The 11,925-nt window shown below is 54.5% G+C and overlaps 1 protein-coding gene across 3 annotated transcripts in view; it reads right to left on the minus strand.

The window, feature by feature from the left end:
* The window catches only part of NRXN2 (neurexin 2), a 162,205-nt gene that overhangs the window by 128,574 nt on the left and 21,706 nt on the right, over positions 1–11,925 (minus strand). For all 3 annotated transcript variants that reach the window (XM_069066260.1, XM_069066259.1, XM_069066258.1), the window contains exons 3-5: positions 11,592–11,621; positions 8,813–8,884; positions 2,183–2,484 (exon numbers count right to left, since the gene is read on the minus strand). In XM_069066260.1, the coding sequence (XP_068922361.1) occupies positions 2,183–2,484; positions 8,813–8,884; positions 11,592–11,621 (404 nt within the window). The remainder of the gene's footprint in view (positions 1–2,182; positions 2,485–8,812; positions 8,885–11,591; positions 11,622–11,925) is intronic.

Below are 11,925 nucleotides of genomic sequence, written 5' to 3' on the forward strand. Positions count from 1 at the left end.
CAAAGTGTCCTTGGCCCCCAGCCACTCCCTCAAGCAGGCCAGCTGCTGGTGCCATTCATCACTCTGCGTCACTCTCTTCTCGCCTGGTCCCATGACCCCTGAGCCGGCCGAAGCTTCACCCCTCCCGATTCTGATTCTATTCTGGGACTCCTCAACTCCTCTTCCCCCCACCCTGGGTTTTTCCCTTTCCCCAATCCTGGGGAATCACCTAGGTTTAGACTAGCTCCTCTCTCCAAGAAGGCCCTTCCAGTCCTCAATTTTACAGAAACAGCAGAAATATGGAGGAAGAGCATTGGCCATGATGTCAAGGGATCTGGGTTCATTTTGGCTTAACACATGTCACTCTCTGAGCCTCACTGTCAAAGGTGGGCCAGGAGTAATGGATTTGTAGGACACAGGTGCGAATCCCAGCTCTGCCTCTTACTTTTACCATCACCTCTCTGCCTCTGTTTCCTGGTCTGTAAAATGAGATGGTTGGACTGGATGGCCCCCAAGGTCCCTTCTAGGGCCTCAGGAGCACCCAAGGTCCTTTCTAGGGTCTGGGGAGCTTCTAAGGTCCCTTCTACGGTCTGGGGAGCTTCTAAGGTCCCTTCTAGGGTCTGGGGAGCCCCCAAGGTCCCTTCTAGGGCCTCGGGAGCCCCCAAGGTCCGTTCCAATCCTAAATCCCCAGTTCTGGTTTGCCTCTAATGTTCCTTTCATCTCCAAACCTGATTGAGTTGTTTAGTCATTGAAACTCAGTAACTGTTAAGTGACAGAGGGATCAAGTTCTTCCTGGGGGAAAGCCAAAGCACCAGGTGGCAGAGAAGCTTCATGGGGGTATCAAGGCTCAGGGAAAAGCCAAGAAGCAGTAGCCTGAGAAGAACAAGACCCAAAAGGGGGCTTCCAAGTAAGACAGATACGACTAAGAGGGAGCCCCATTTACAAATAGTGAAAGGGTCATCCAAAGAACAAGAGAGCTGACGGTGCTGGACCCTGCCTGCTAATCTGGCTGGGGAAGGTGGTTGTCCTGGGGATGGGTACATGACAGCCCCCAGGCATGGCTCCCCACCCCAGAGAGCAGAGAGGATTGCAGCGGTGGGGGCTGGCACAGCCTAAATCCAACAGTCCCAGGAAAGAGCACTTCCGTTCATCTCCTCTAGCTGGTAGCCAATGCAAAAGGTGCCGAGTGAGCAGCCCCCTCCCCACCCCTGTTAGCCCATTAACTGAGGGTTCTAAGTCAGTGGGGAAGAGGGTCAGGCAGACTTGGGACCCAGGAACAGAGTTCCAGAGTCAGTTGGGAAGAGGCAAAGCAAGGTCCCACCTGGCAGCTGCCAAGATGATGCCAACCCACAAGAAACAGCCGGTACAGTGGGCGAAGGGGACGATGCTGAGGAAGAGAGAGAGTAGAGGGGCAGAGATGTCTACGAAGCAGCCACTAAGGTAACAGACTGATAGACTGATAGGCCCCCAGGACATCTGCCCAGGGTTGGACCAGGTGGCAGAGGAATATTATTGTGGATGAGAAAAGCTGAAAAAAGTCTGGGGCTAAATGTCCCTGAGAACAGACAGACTTGGATCACAGGCCTCAGTCAGAGAAGACACGTTGGGGCAGAGGACAGGGGACAGTTTGTAGGGCACAAGGAGCAAGAAGGGTCAGTGATACCAGCCCCAGGAAAGCAGAATCAGTGCCAACAAGGGGCCAGATAAGCATGGCCATCTTCTCCCCATGCTGCCATAGAAAACAAAGCCTCTGAATCACTCTGTATTGCCAGGGTTCCTGGGGTCAATCAGATCAGCCTCCTGAACCCCACCTTTCTGGGCAGGGGGCTAGCTGATAGGCGATGTGCTTTCCAGGGGAGTCTTGGGAGAGGACTTCCCTCTCTGACTCTTCCCTGGTCCAAGTGGCAACTTCATCCCTTCCACCTCCACACCCTGCCCAGGCCCCAGGCCACAGCTGGCTCTCTCCTTCCCCAGGCAGCCAGACCCTCTCCCTGACTGTTCCTTTCTCTCCCTCTCCCCTTCCACTCTGGGCTTCCCTTCTCAGGCCCAATTCCCCATCCCAAATCTCAGACTCCCCTGGCTCCCCTAGCACAGCCAAAACTGCAGACTCCTTCACATTCACCCTTCCTCAGCACTGGGCCCTGTTGCCCTCCCCCTGCCCTCGCCCAGCTCCCTGCCGGCTCCCCTCCCCCGCGCCCCCTACCTGGCGCAGGTTTCGGGTGACCCGGACATCATGCCAGGCATTGTCGTTGAACTTGCCGTTGACAGGCTCCACCAGGGCTTCGAAGGCGCCAGATCCAAGGTTGATGACGAGCCAGACTGCTCCGGACTTGAGGGACAGGTTGACGTAGTCGGCTGACTTGCCGGTGTGCAGCATGAGGCCGTTTCTTTGCAGGGTCCGGAAGGCCAGTGTGATCTCGTCCGTGCTGCTCTGGATCGGGTTGTGGGACAGGTCATAGCAGAAGAACTCATTGCCTTTGAAGGTTGCCACAAACTCCTCCTTCCCTACAGAGAGAGGGGCCACAGGTCAGCTGGAGGGGCCAAGTTCCCCTCAGCCCACCCTCCAGCTTGAAGGTCAGCTGGGACAATGGGCATCTGCTCAAGAAGCCCTTCTGCACGGCCCTGACCAGGAGTCCATTGTCCACTAGGAGTCCTCTAGTGATGGAGAGAGAGACCTTTGTAAGGATGTGGCGCTCACTACTAGGCCATCCCACTATTATAGAGCTCTAATTCTTACAAAGTTTTTCTCTATATTGCCTTACATTTATCCACTCTGGAGCTCTCCTCAGGATTTCCTCCCGGGACCCAGGCATCCATGCCACCCGACACCTACCCCTCCAAGCTTCCTGCCTACTCCCAAAGCCCAGGGTTGCCCATTGGCTCCCCTGTCTGGGCTGGGCAGTGAGCTGCCCGCCCTTCCTGCTTGTTCCTCCAGATGTTGCTAAGTTCAGGCCATTGAGACAAGGAAGAGATGAGGCCATGGGAGAGAGGTATGGCCATGCTACCCAGGAGAGAAGAGTAGCCCCCAACCTTGGGCCCTGCCCACACACACTGGGGGCTCCTTCCCGCTCTCCAAGGGGTCAACACCTCTGCCTGAGTCTTTTCTAATGCACTGGTCCGGTTCTGTGTCTCCTTACCCCAAAGGGCACTCAGCTGGGTTATAAAGAGTGGGCTCCCCCACCCACCTGCAGAGTGCTCCAGGAAAACCCTGAGCCCATCTTTGCTGATACTAACCCTGCCCCATGCCCACTGGCACTCTGCATTGGGGCACCACACAATCATCAAACGTCAAAGCTAGAAGAGTCCTTAGAACATAGAGGAGTGAATATTGGACCTGGGAGGGAGTACAGAACATACAACATGGGATGTCAGAGTTGGGAGGAACCTTCGTTCAATTCCCTCATTTAAAAGAGAAGGAAACTGAGGCTTCAAGGAAGGTGCCAAGAGCCAAGAGACAGACACGAGGGTGAAGGACAAAGCAAGGCTGAAATCTCTTCTGTCAGCCTGGGGCCAGTTCCCAAGAGGCTGGGCTTTGGGGCGTCCTGATTCACCAGAGCAGTGTCTCAAGGGCCCCACCCCCCTCCTCCCTACACCACCCTGTCCTCAGCGGACCAACACAGATCCAGGGGCTTGGGGGGCAAAGAGGGGGGAGCTGGGCACCACAGGAAAAGGAGGCAATCAGAGCATATGAGCGAGAGGACTGCAAGCAGGTGTGAATGAATGTACACAGAGGAGGCGCCAGGAGGAGTGTGAATGGGCTGGACGGCTGGATGGCCCGACACTCCCTCCCACCTCAGGGAAAGGGCCGTGTGGGCGGGACCTGTGCTAGCAAGCTTGGTGTGGATCGGATAAGCCTTATGGTCCAAGTGGGAGTCGGGGAGACCAGGCTGGGGTCCTGTCCCGCTTCTGCCATGTGCTAGCTATGGGACCCGGGGCAGGAGGCTGTCCTGCGCTGGGTGGCCCTGGACAACGAGTTTAAGCTCTCTGTGCCTCGGTGGGCTCAGCTGTAAATGAGGCCATCCCTCTTGGACCAATCACCTCCCTTAGGGGGTTGTGGAGAGGCTCAAATGAGATAAAGAGGGAAAGTGACACTTTGCAAAAGCTTGAGTTACTACACCACTCAGTCAGTAAGAATTTATTAAGCCCCGTCTATGTGCCTAGCACACTGTGCCAGGTGCTGCCAGTACAAAGACAGAAAAACAAAATCAATCCCTGCCCCTTGAGAAGCTTACAGTCTATCAGGGAAACATACACATGTACTCATATAAGTAATAACAATAACAGCTCGAATTTATAGAGACAGCTGGGTGGTGCAGTGGTTAGCTTGCTGGGCTTGGAGTCTGGGAGATTCATCTTCCTCAATTCAAATCTGGCCTCAGACACTTCCCAGCTGAGTGACCCTGGGCAAGTCACTTTACCCTGTTCGCCTCAGTGTCCCCATTTGTAAAATGAGCTGAAGAAGGAAATGGCAAACTACGCCAGTGTCTTTTCCAGGAAAACACCAAAAAGAGTCAAGGACTGAGCAACAGCAAAGTATTTTAGATGTGTTAACTCATCCGATCCTCATGACCTCCCTGGGAGGCAGGGGCTGTTATTATCCCCATATTACTGATGAAGAAGCTGTCCTGAGTCACACGACCAGGGAGTGCCTGCGATAGGATTCAAAATCAGGGCTTCCTGACTTGAAGTCCTAAGTGGATTCTACCCACTGCACCACCTGGCCGAATTAGTATAAAGTCGAGAGAAGGTGGGGGAGGGGAGTGCTGGAATCTGGGGGAATCAGAGAAGGCTTTTTTAGGAGGTGGCATTGGAGACAGGCTTCAGAGGAAGTGAGGGGGTTCTAACAGTGGGGCTGGAAGGGAAGGCACTCTGGGCATGAGGTTCAGAGAAGGAGGGTGGCACCTATGTCACCTGCTGGGGACGTGCCATGGGCACAGCACATGTTACACATTACTTTGTGGGGGTATCTAGCTCCATCCCTATGGTCCTGCAGAGGCAACTGCAGAGAGCGCTGGGCAGGTGCAGCGGTCTGTGGGTGTATGCTATGAATGTTCATTTCAGCAATCATACTGCATTGAGGCTACCTTGCCCAGGTACAAGTGGCCACCAAGAGAACATCTCTAGTCATAAATGTGAGTCTGTGGCAGGCCTCAGTTTCCTCCCCTGTAAAATAAGATGGCCTCTGCACACTAGATGGAGGAATCTATGTTCCTGTGATTTTTCCTCCCCCACCCACCCACCCAACGCTAGTTCTTTCTCCATTCCCTCCCCCCTCCCTGGCTGGGCAAGCTGCCCATGGCCTCTGTCCTCCCTATCTCCCGGATGCCAAAGCACCAGCTGCTACCCCAGGGGCTGGCACAGAGACCCACTGCAGCTAACAGAGCCTAGTTCCTGGAGGCTCCAGGGGGTGAGGCAGGTGGGGCTCTGGTTTTCCTAAGAGGTCCCTGCCCATCCTCACTGTCAAAACCTCAGGGCTATGGGGGAGATCCAGGACAAAGAGGAAAGGAGACAGGCCCAGGGAGGGAGGCAGATCATGAAAAGAAAAGGGGACACAGAAGGAGAAAGAGGGATAGTTGGGAAGAAAAGAAGGGAGGGGAACCATGGAGAGAAGAGATAGAGAAATGCAGAATGGAAGACAGCAAATGTGAGAGGAAGGAAGAGAAAGGAGGGCAGAAAGGGAAAGGGGGGCAGACTGAGAGAGAACAGGAAAGGGGGAAAGAGGATTGGATGGGAAAGGGGGACAGGGGCCTCCAGGGAAAGGTCTGGGTATCCCTCAGGGCCTCGCTGTTTCCATAGCAACCAAGGCGCCTGCCCCTAGCCCCTGGAAAATGGAAGGAACCGAGGGCTGAGGGGTGTGAGGCTTTCCAGAGGCCAAGCCCCTGCCTGCAGAGGGAGCAAGTTAGGAAGGGAAGCAAAAGGGGGGCCCAGGAAGGAAAGAGAAAATGGGACAGGAAGAAAAGGCTGACAGACGAAGGAGAGCATGTGAGGTCAGACAGAGGAGGCACCGAGCCGAGAAATCAGTACCGATGATTCTGATCACCTGGACAAGGAAGCCTGCTTTCTGGCTCAGGGATCCCCAAGCTGAAACACAGCTGGCCATACCAGGGTCCAAATCTGGCCGCCATCCCCTTCTCCTTTGTCACCAGAGACCCAGACTGAGCGCACATAAGAAAAAGAACCACGGCATTCTGAACTGGCAGGGGCCTTAGGGACCACCTAGGCCAATGTCCCCATTTCACAGGGAAACTGAGCCCAAGAGAAGGGAAGGGACTCGAGCCCAGCTCCTCTGAATGTAAATCTACTACACCAGGCTGACCCCAGAGTCATTTAGAAGCACATAGACAAGCAAAGACCAAGACCAAGACTCTGAGTCGGGTCTTGGGGGTCAGGGCTAACAGTCGGAACCCAAAAGAGGAACCCAGGAAAAGGAAGCACCGAACTACGAGGGGAAGGATGAAGACTGGAGACAAACAGGACGTGAATGTGATGGGCAGAGGGGGAGGGGTGGCCTCATTCAGTGACCGAGGGAGAGAGGAGAAGGGAGGGCATCGCATCGATGTGACAGCACAAGGTGCCTGAGGCCTGACGGCTGGCCAGAAAGCTTGAGGTGGCCGAGGTGCCACCCCTCCCCCACTTTTGTAGCCAGCCTTTAGGTCTTAGGGCAGTCTAAGGGAAGAGGGCTGAGACTCCAGCTCCCATCAACCTCTCTGAGTGAGGCACAGAAAGAGGGGACTTACTGTCCCCCAAAACTGAGCCTGGACCAGGAAACCAAGGGGACTCTGGACAGCCACTGCTCCAGAGGATGATGGGAATTGTAGTCCTTCAGATCACTCACCAAGGAACCCGGAATGCCTCCCCACCCCAAAGAAGTTCCCCCGGAGATCACACCTGGGTGTGCAGGAGAGATTCCCTGGACTGAGCCCCAGATTTCGAGGCAGAGGACCAAGGGGGAGGCTTAGGGAGGTTTCTAAATATCCCTGGACCTCTGTTTCCTTATCCCTGGCAACATAATCAATAAATATCGGCTGACTGATGGAATAGTTTTCATTCTGTCCTTGTATGCCCAACACCTCAAACACAGTGGGTGCTTAATACATGATGACTGGCTGGAATAACCTTTTACACCCAGGTCACAGGGTCACAGCTGGAGAATGGAAGGGACCTCAGGGGCCAAACAGTCTGATCTGTTCACAGTCATCCTGATAGCAAGCATCAGAGGCAGCATTTGAACCCAGGGCCCATGCCTCCAGAGCCAGTCAATAAGCATTAAGTGCCTAATCTATGTACCAGGTCTAAGTTCTGGAAATAAAGAGAAAGGCCAAAGGCAACCCCTGCCCTCAGGGGGCTCCCCCTCAACAGGCAAGGCACTCTCCACTTTGAAGTTCCATCTGTTTTTAAAGCTGTCACCCTTTGAGCCTGGCCTCAGATCTCTGTTCTGTCATGCTGGGTGTCCAGGTTATCACTGGTTAACCTCTCTGAGCTTCTCATTCCTCCAAGGGAAGACACACTAAGAACTTTCAGGCTGACCTCATACTAAGTGCCCTGGTTCCCTTGCAGTTAAGGAGGCTGGGGCTCAAATGCAATTGGGAAGGAGCTCAGTCAAGGCCACATAGCTGCTAGCCGGCAGAACTGAGCCCTGAGCACAGGGCTCCCAGCTCCCAGACCCTGGCTGTGTGCCTGCCCCACTCACCCAGGAGGAATGGTGCGTCCCCAGTGAGATAACGTCTGCCCAAAGGGTCAAGGCTTCATCCAGGTGGGAAGCTCCCTCCACCTTGCAGAAGTGTGTCTGGGAGCACTCAGAGGATAAATGATTTGCCAGGGTTAGTGCAGGTGGCCAAGGCAGGACCTGAACCCAGATCTTTCTAACTCCAAGGCTGGTCCTCAGCTTGTGACAGATTCCTTGTATTTCTTGTGCTGTTTAATCTGCTGCCCCCTTCCCTAGTCACCACCTGGACAGCCCAGCCTAAGTGAATAGCCCTGTATCCCTCAACTCAGCCTTCACACTGCCACTTCAGGGTTTTTGCTCACTCTGTTCCCTAGGCCTGGAATGCCCTCCCTTCTTCTTTCCCTGTTAGATACCTATTCATCCTTGAAAGTTTAGCCCAAACACAACTTCCTCCAGGACAGCTGAACTCTACCCTCTCTGAGTAGCAATAATCTGCCCCCCTCAGCCGTCAGCCCTAAAAATACTGGCACCTTTGGGTATGTTCATTATATAATATCATACATGGGATGGAAAACATCACAGCATCACATATTACTATTTTCTGTGCTACAGATCACAGATTCTGACTGGAAAGGGGCCATTATAAAGAGGAGGAGGGCTAAGGCAGAGAAACCTTCTCATTTGCTCAGGGTCACAAAGCCAGGAAATGTCCAAGGTGGAATCTGAACCCAGGTCTTGTCTTCTCTCGGTCCTGTGCTCTACCCACCACGCTACACTGCCCTTTTCCCCACTCCCAGCCCAAGCTCCAAGAGAGCAGAGTCTTTGGCTTCCTTATAGTCCCCATCTCCTCCCTGTGTCCTGTGCATCACCCTGGGCATCTCAGAACTGTGAGATGAGGGGTGAGTCTCCAACCTATCACTGATCAAAAGCAGGTCCAGCTTCCCACCTCCACTGGAAGTCACCGGGGGCCAGGAGCGTAGTAGGTGCTGCCGTTTGGTTGGGGGAGTCATTTTCAGTGTCCCAGATTCTCTAGCACAGGGGGACATGCCTTTAGGGTTTGAAGGGAAGAGGATAAAAGGACGGGATGGGTCACACCAAGAGCTGGGGTCAGCAGCCCCTGGGGTTCCTAGAAAAGGAATCTGGTGTCCAGATGGAGGAGTCACTGACCTTTCGTTGGCTGGTGCACGTCGCTGGCTCCTCCTCGACCGGCCCCCCCCTCAGAGAACAGTAGGGACCCTACTGGAGAAACAAAATGGGGAGTCAGGCACCGGTGGCTCCTGGGGGGCCAGGGCAGGAAGCCCTCTCCAGGGCCTGGCCCATAGAGCTCCTGGGAACAGGCAGGTTCAGATGCCTCCTTCCCACATAGCCTCAGGGCTGGAAAGGGGATGGAACTGGGGGGGGAGGGAGCTGGGCCATGAGGGTCCCTGGCATATCCTTGTGTGGAGCCCCATATGGACACTGCCACTAATTCTGTGGCAGGTTCAGACTCTGGGAAGGAAGCGGGCTCAGTGCACACACCTCCCACACCCTCTGTCTAGGCCCTGGCACATGGCAGCACCGTGACTTTCAGTAGCTTTCTGTCCCAATCAGGCTCCCCCAGTTTCTTTACCCTGGCTCTTTACCCTGACCTTCTTCCACCAGCCAGAATCCCTGCCATTTCTGCCCCTCCACTCGACTTCCCACTACATTCACCTGGTGGCTCCCAAGCCCTTCTTTTCATCTGGGGGTAGCCTGCCTCACTGCTGAGATGGGAGGCTTAATGAGAACAAGGCCCACATTTTCTCTCTTGTGGCCCAAGCTAGACCATGGCTGGCACTCAGACACGTGTATGTTGTTGAACCCTGGGGCACATGGGTCCAGAGGCCTCCCTTCTTGGTCTTCAGAGGTCCTCCAGTCCAGAGCCAGGAATCAAAGAGGGGAAGGGACCAGCCCAAAGGAGGCCTACTCCCTTCCCTCTGTTGACTGTTTCCTTCCTATCTTGTATGTAGCTTCGGATATATGTTTTTGCATATCATTTCCCTTCTTCCAATGGAAGCTCCTTGAGGGCAAGGACTGTCTTGTGCCTCTCTTAGAATTCTCAGTGCTCAGCACAGTGCCTGGCACATAGTAGGGACTTAATAAATGTTGACTGATTGATAGTAAATGACACAAAGACCCCAGCTGAGGGCAGGCAGCCATACTATGCTACCCATACAGGCACTGCCCAGCCCCAAAAAAGGGCTCCTCACCCCACTAGGGGCTTGAACTGCTCTCCCCATCATAACAAATCGGGCCCACTGTCGATATAAAGTGCAGACATCAAGGAGAAGTCTATGCCTGGACCCTGCTCCCAACATGAGCTCAGGGCTAGTGGAGCCTGAGACCCTCCCTGGAGGGTCTTTACCATCTGGCAAGGACAGGCCTTCCAAGACCCTGTCCCAAAGGAGCAAAAGGCGGGCTCAGAGACCAAGACAGCCTGACCTCCAGAACCTGGAGCCTTGCACCAGGGAAAGAAGGAGAGAGGGCAAGAGCCATGAAGTCCCCTGCCTGGCCCCTGCCACCCACAAGGGTTAGCTTACTCTTTCCTCTTCTACCTATGACCACAGGCTCCACCACGGATCCAGGCATCAGGTCCTTTGGGTCTACCTTCCAGGGCCTAGGCCCCTTCCAGGATTTAAGCCCAATGCCAGGCAAACTAAGCCAGCACTCACCCTTCCCACCTCTCTCTGACCATTGCTGACAATTGCCTAAGGGCTCATTTGCATCCTTTCCCAGCCTTGAGGGCAGCAGTTTGCCCCCCAGCACCACTGGTGAAACCAAGTCATGGCCAGTGGGGAATTGGACTCCGGCCCACTTATCTGGGGCACAGGCACCATGGAGCTAGCCGAGTGTCTGGGAGAAGCTTGGATACCAGAATCTTGTTCCCAGGCCTTCTGGGACAGTGTGAGTAGCCAGGAGGATGGGCAGGCCAGGGGTCACCGCTGGATTCCACATGCCAGGGCTCCCTTCTCCCTGCTCCTGCTCTACCCTCAAAAATGCAGGTGACCCAAGAGAACAAGTAGCCAACTGGCCTCTGGTCTGTATTGAGTTCCTTCCCCTAGATTGACCACAGATGAGTCCTGAGTATGAGTCTCAGGCCCACCACCCAGCAGAGATCTGGGATCTGGGGTAGTCACTTGACTTCCTTGGCAGGAGTGGGTCCTGCTTCCCCGTGTATCAGATGAAGATGGCCATCCCTGCCCCCTGCCTCATGGTGTTTGGGGAGAAGTCCAAAGCTAAGAGCTGGCAGGGACCTTAGGGGTCATCCTGTCCAGCCCCCCATCTCCCCCCAGGTATCTAGAGGAGGGTCAAAGTCACTGTTTAGTGCAAGGGCTTGGCCAACTGTTGAGTGCCCCCTGGGTGGGCTACTCAGTCTCCTGGCGCACCCCCCAGGGCCCAAAGAAGGCAGGCCATGGGCAGGGGCCAGGACTCCAGCCCTCCTCTGCTCCAATTCATGCCTTTCTCTCTTCAGTCAGGTTGAGAAACAAAAGAATGAACAGAAAAGGTGGGAGGGGAAAATAAATCATCGTCACAAAGGGTAGAGGATGGGAGGGCAGGGTAAGGAGTGGCAGGGAGAAGAAACCACTAAAAAACCCAAAAAGAGAAACGAAGATATGCCACCAAGAAAAGTCGAGGAAGGGATGATTGGAGACAGCGGCAGGAGTTTGAACATCTGCTGATGTCAGAAACCAAGGTGGGATGAGGCGAGGGCAGGGCTGGGGAGCGGGCAGCGAGGAGGGAGGAGGAGCACAGACAGAGACAAGCCCCCACCCCCAGGCCAGCCCCCCAAACAAAGAAAGGGACAGACGGACAGACAGACAGACGGACGGGGGAGAGGGGAAGGAAGGGGAAGGAGAGGGTAAAACAAAATCCAGTGGACTTGGGGGAGGGGGACAGATCCAAACCAAACCAAACCAAAACTTCATACCTTCACTGTTTAACGTCAGGTGAGCCGGACCTTGGAAAAGGGGAGGAGAGAGAAAGAAAGAGGAGAAAAAAAAACAAAAACAAAAACAAAAATAAGAAAGAAAAGGAAAAAAAGAGAAGAAGAAACAGAAAACACGAGTCATCAAAATCGGCCAGAGAGAAGGGGGTAAGCTGTTGCTGCCACAATTTAAAACCCTTTTTAACTTGTGACAGGCATCGGGGGGAGAGGCCCCCAGCCCGGGAGCCGGGGAGGGGGGCCCGATGCCAAGGGCAGGGGGAAAGGAATGGGAGAGAGAGACAGAGAGACAGAGAGAGAGAGAGAGAGAGAGAGAGAG

This window comes from Petaurus breviceps, unplaced genomic scaffold (genome assembly GCF_028583685.1).
Source record: "Petaurus breviceps papuanus isolate PSGF00001 unplaced genomic scaffold, PetGlider_PUasm1.0 90721, whole genome shotgun sequence".
In the NCBI taxonomy this organism is placed as follows: domain Eukaryota; kingdom Metazoa; phylum Chordata; class Mammalia; order Diprotodontia; family Petauridae; genus Petaurus; species Petaurus breviceps.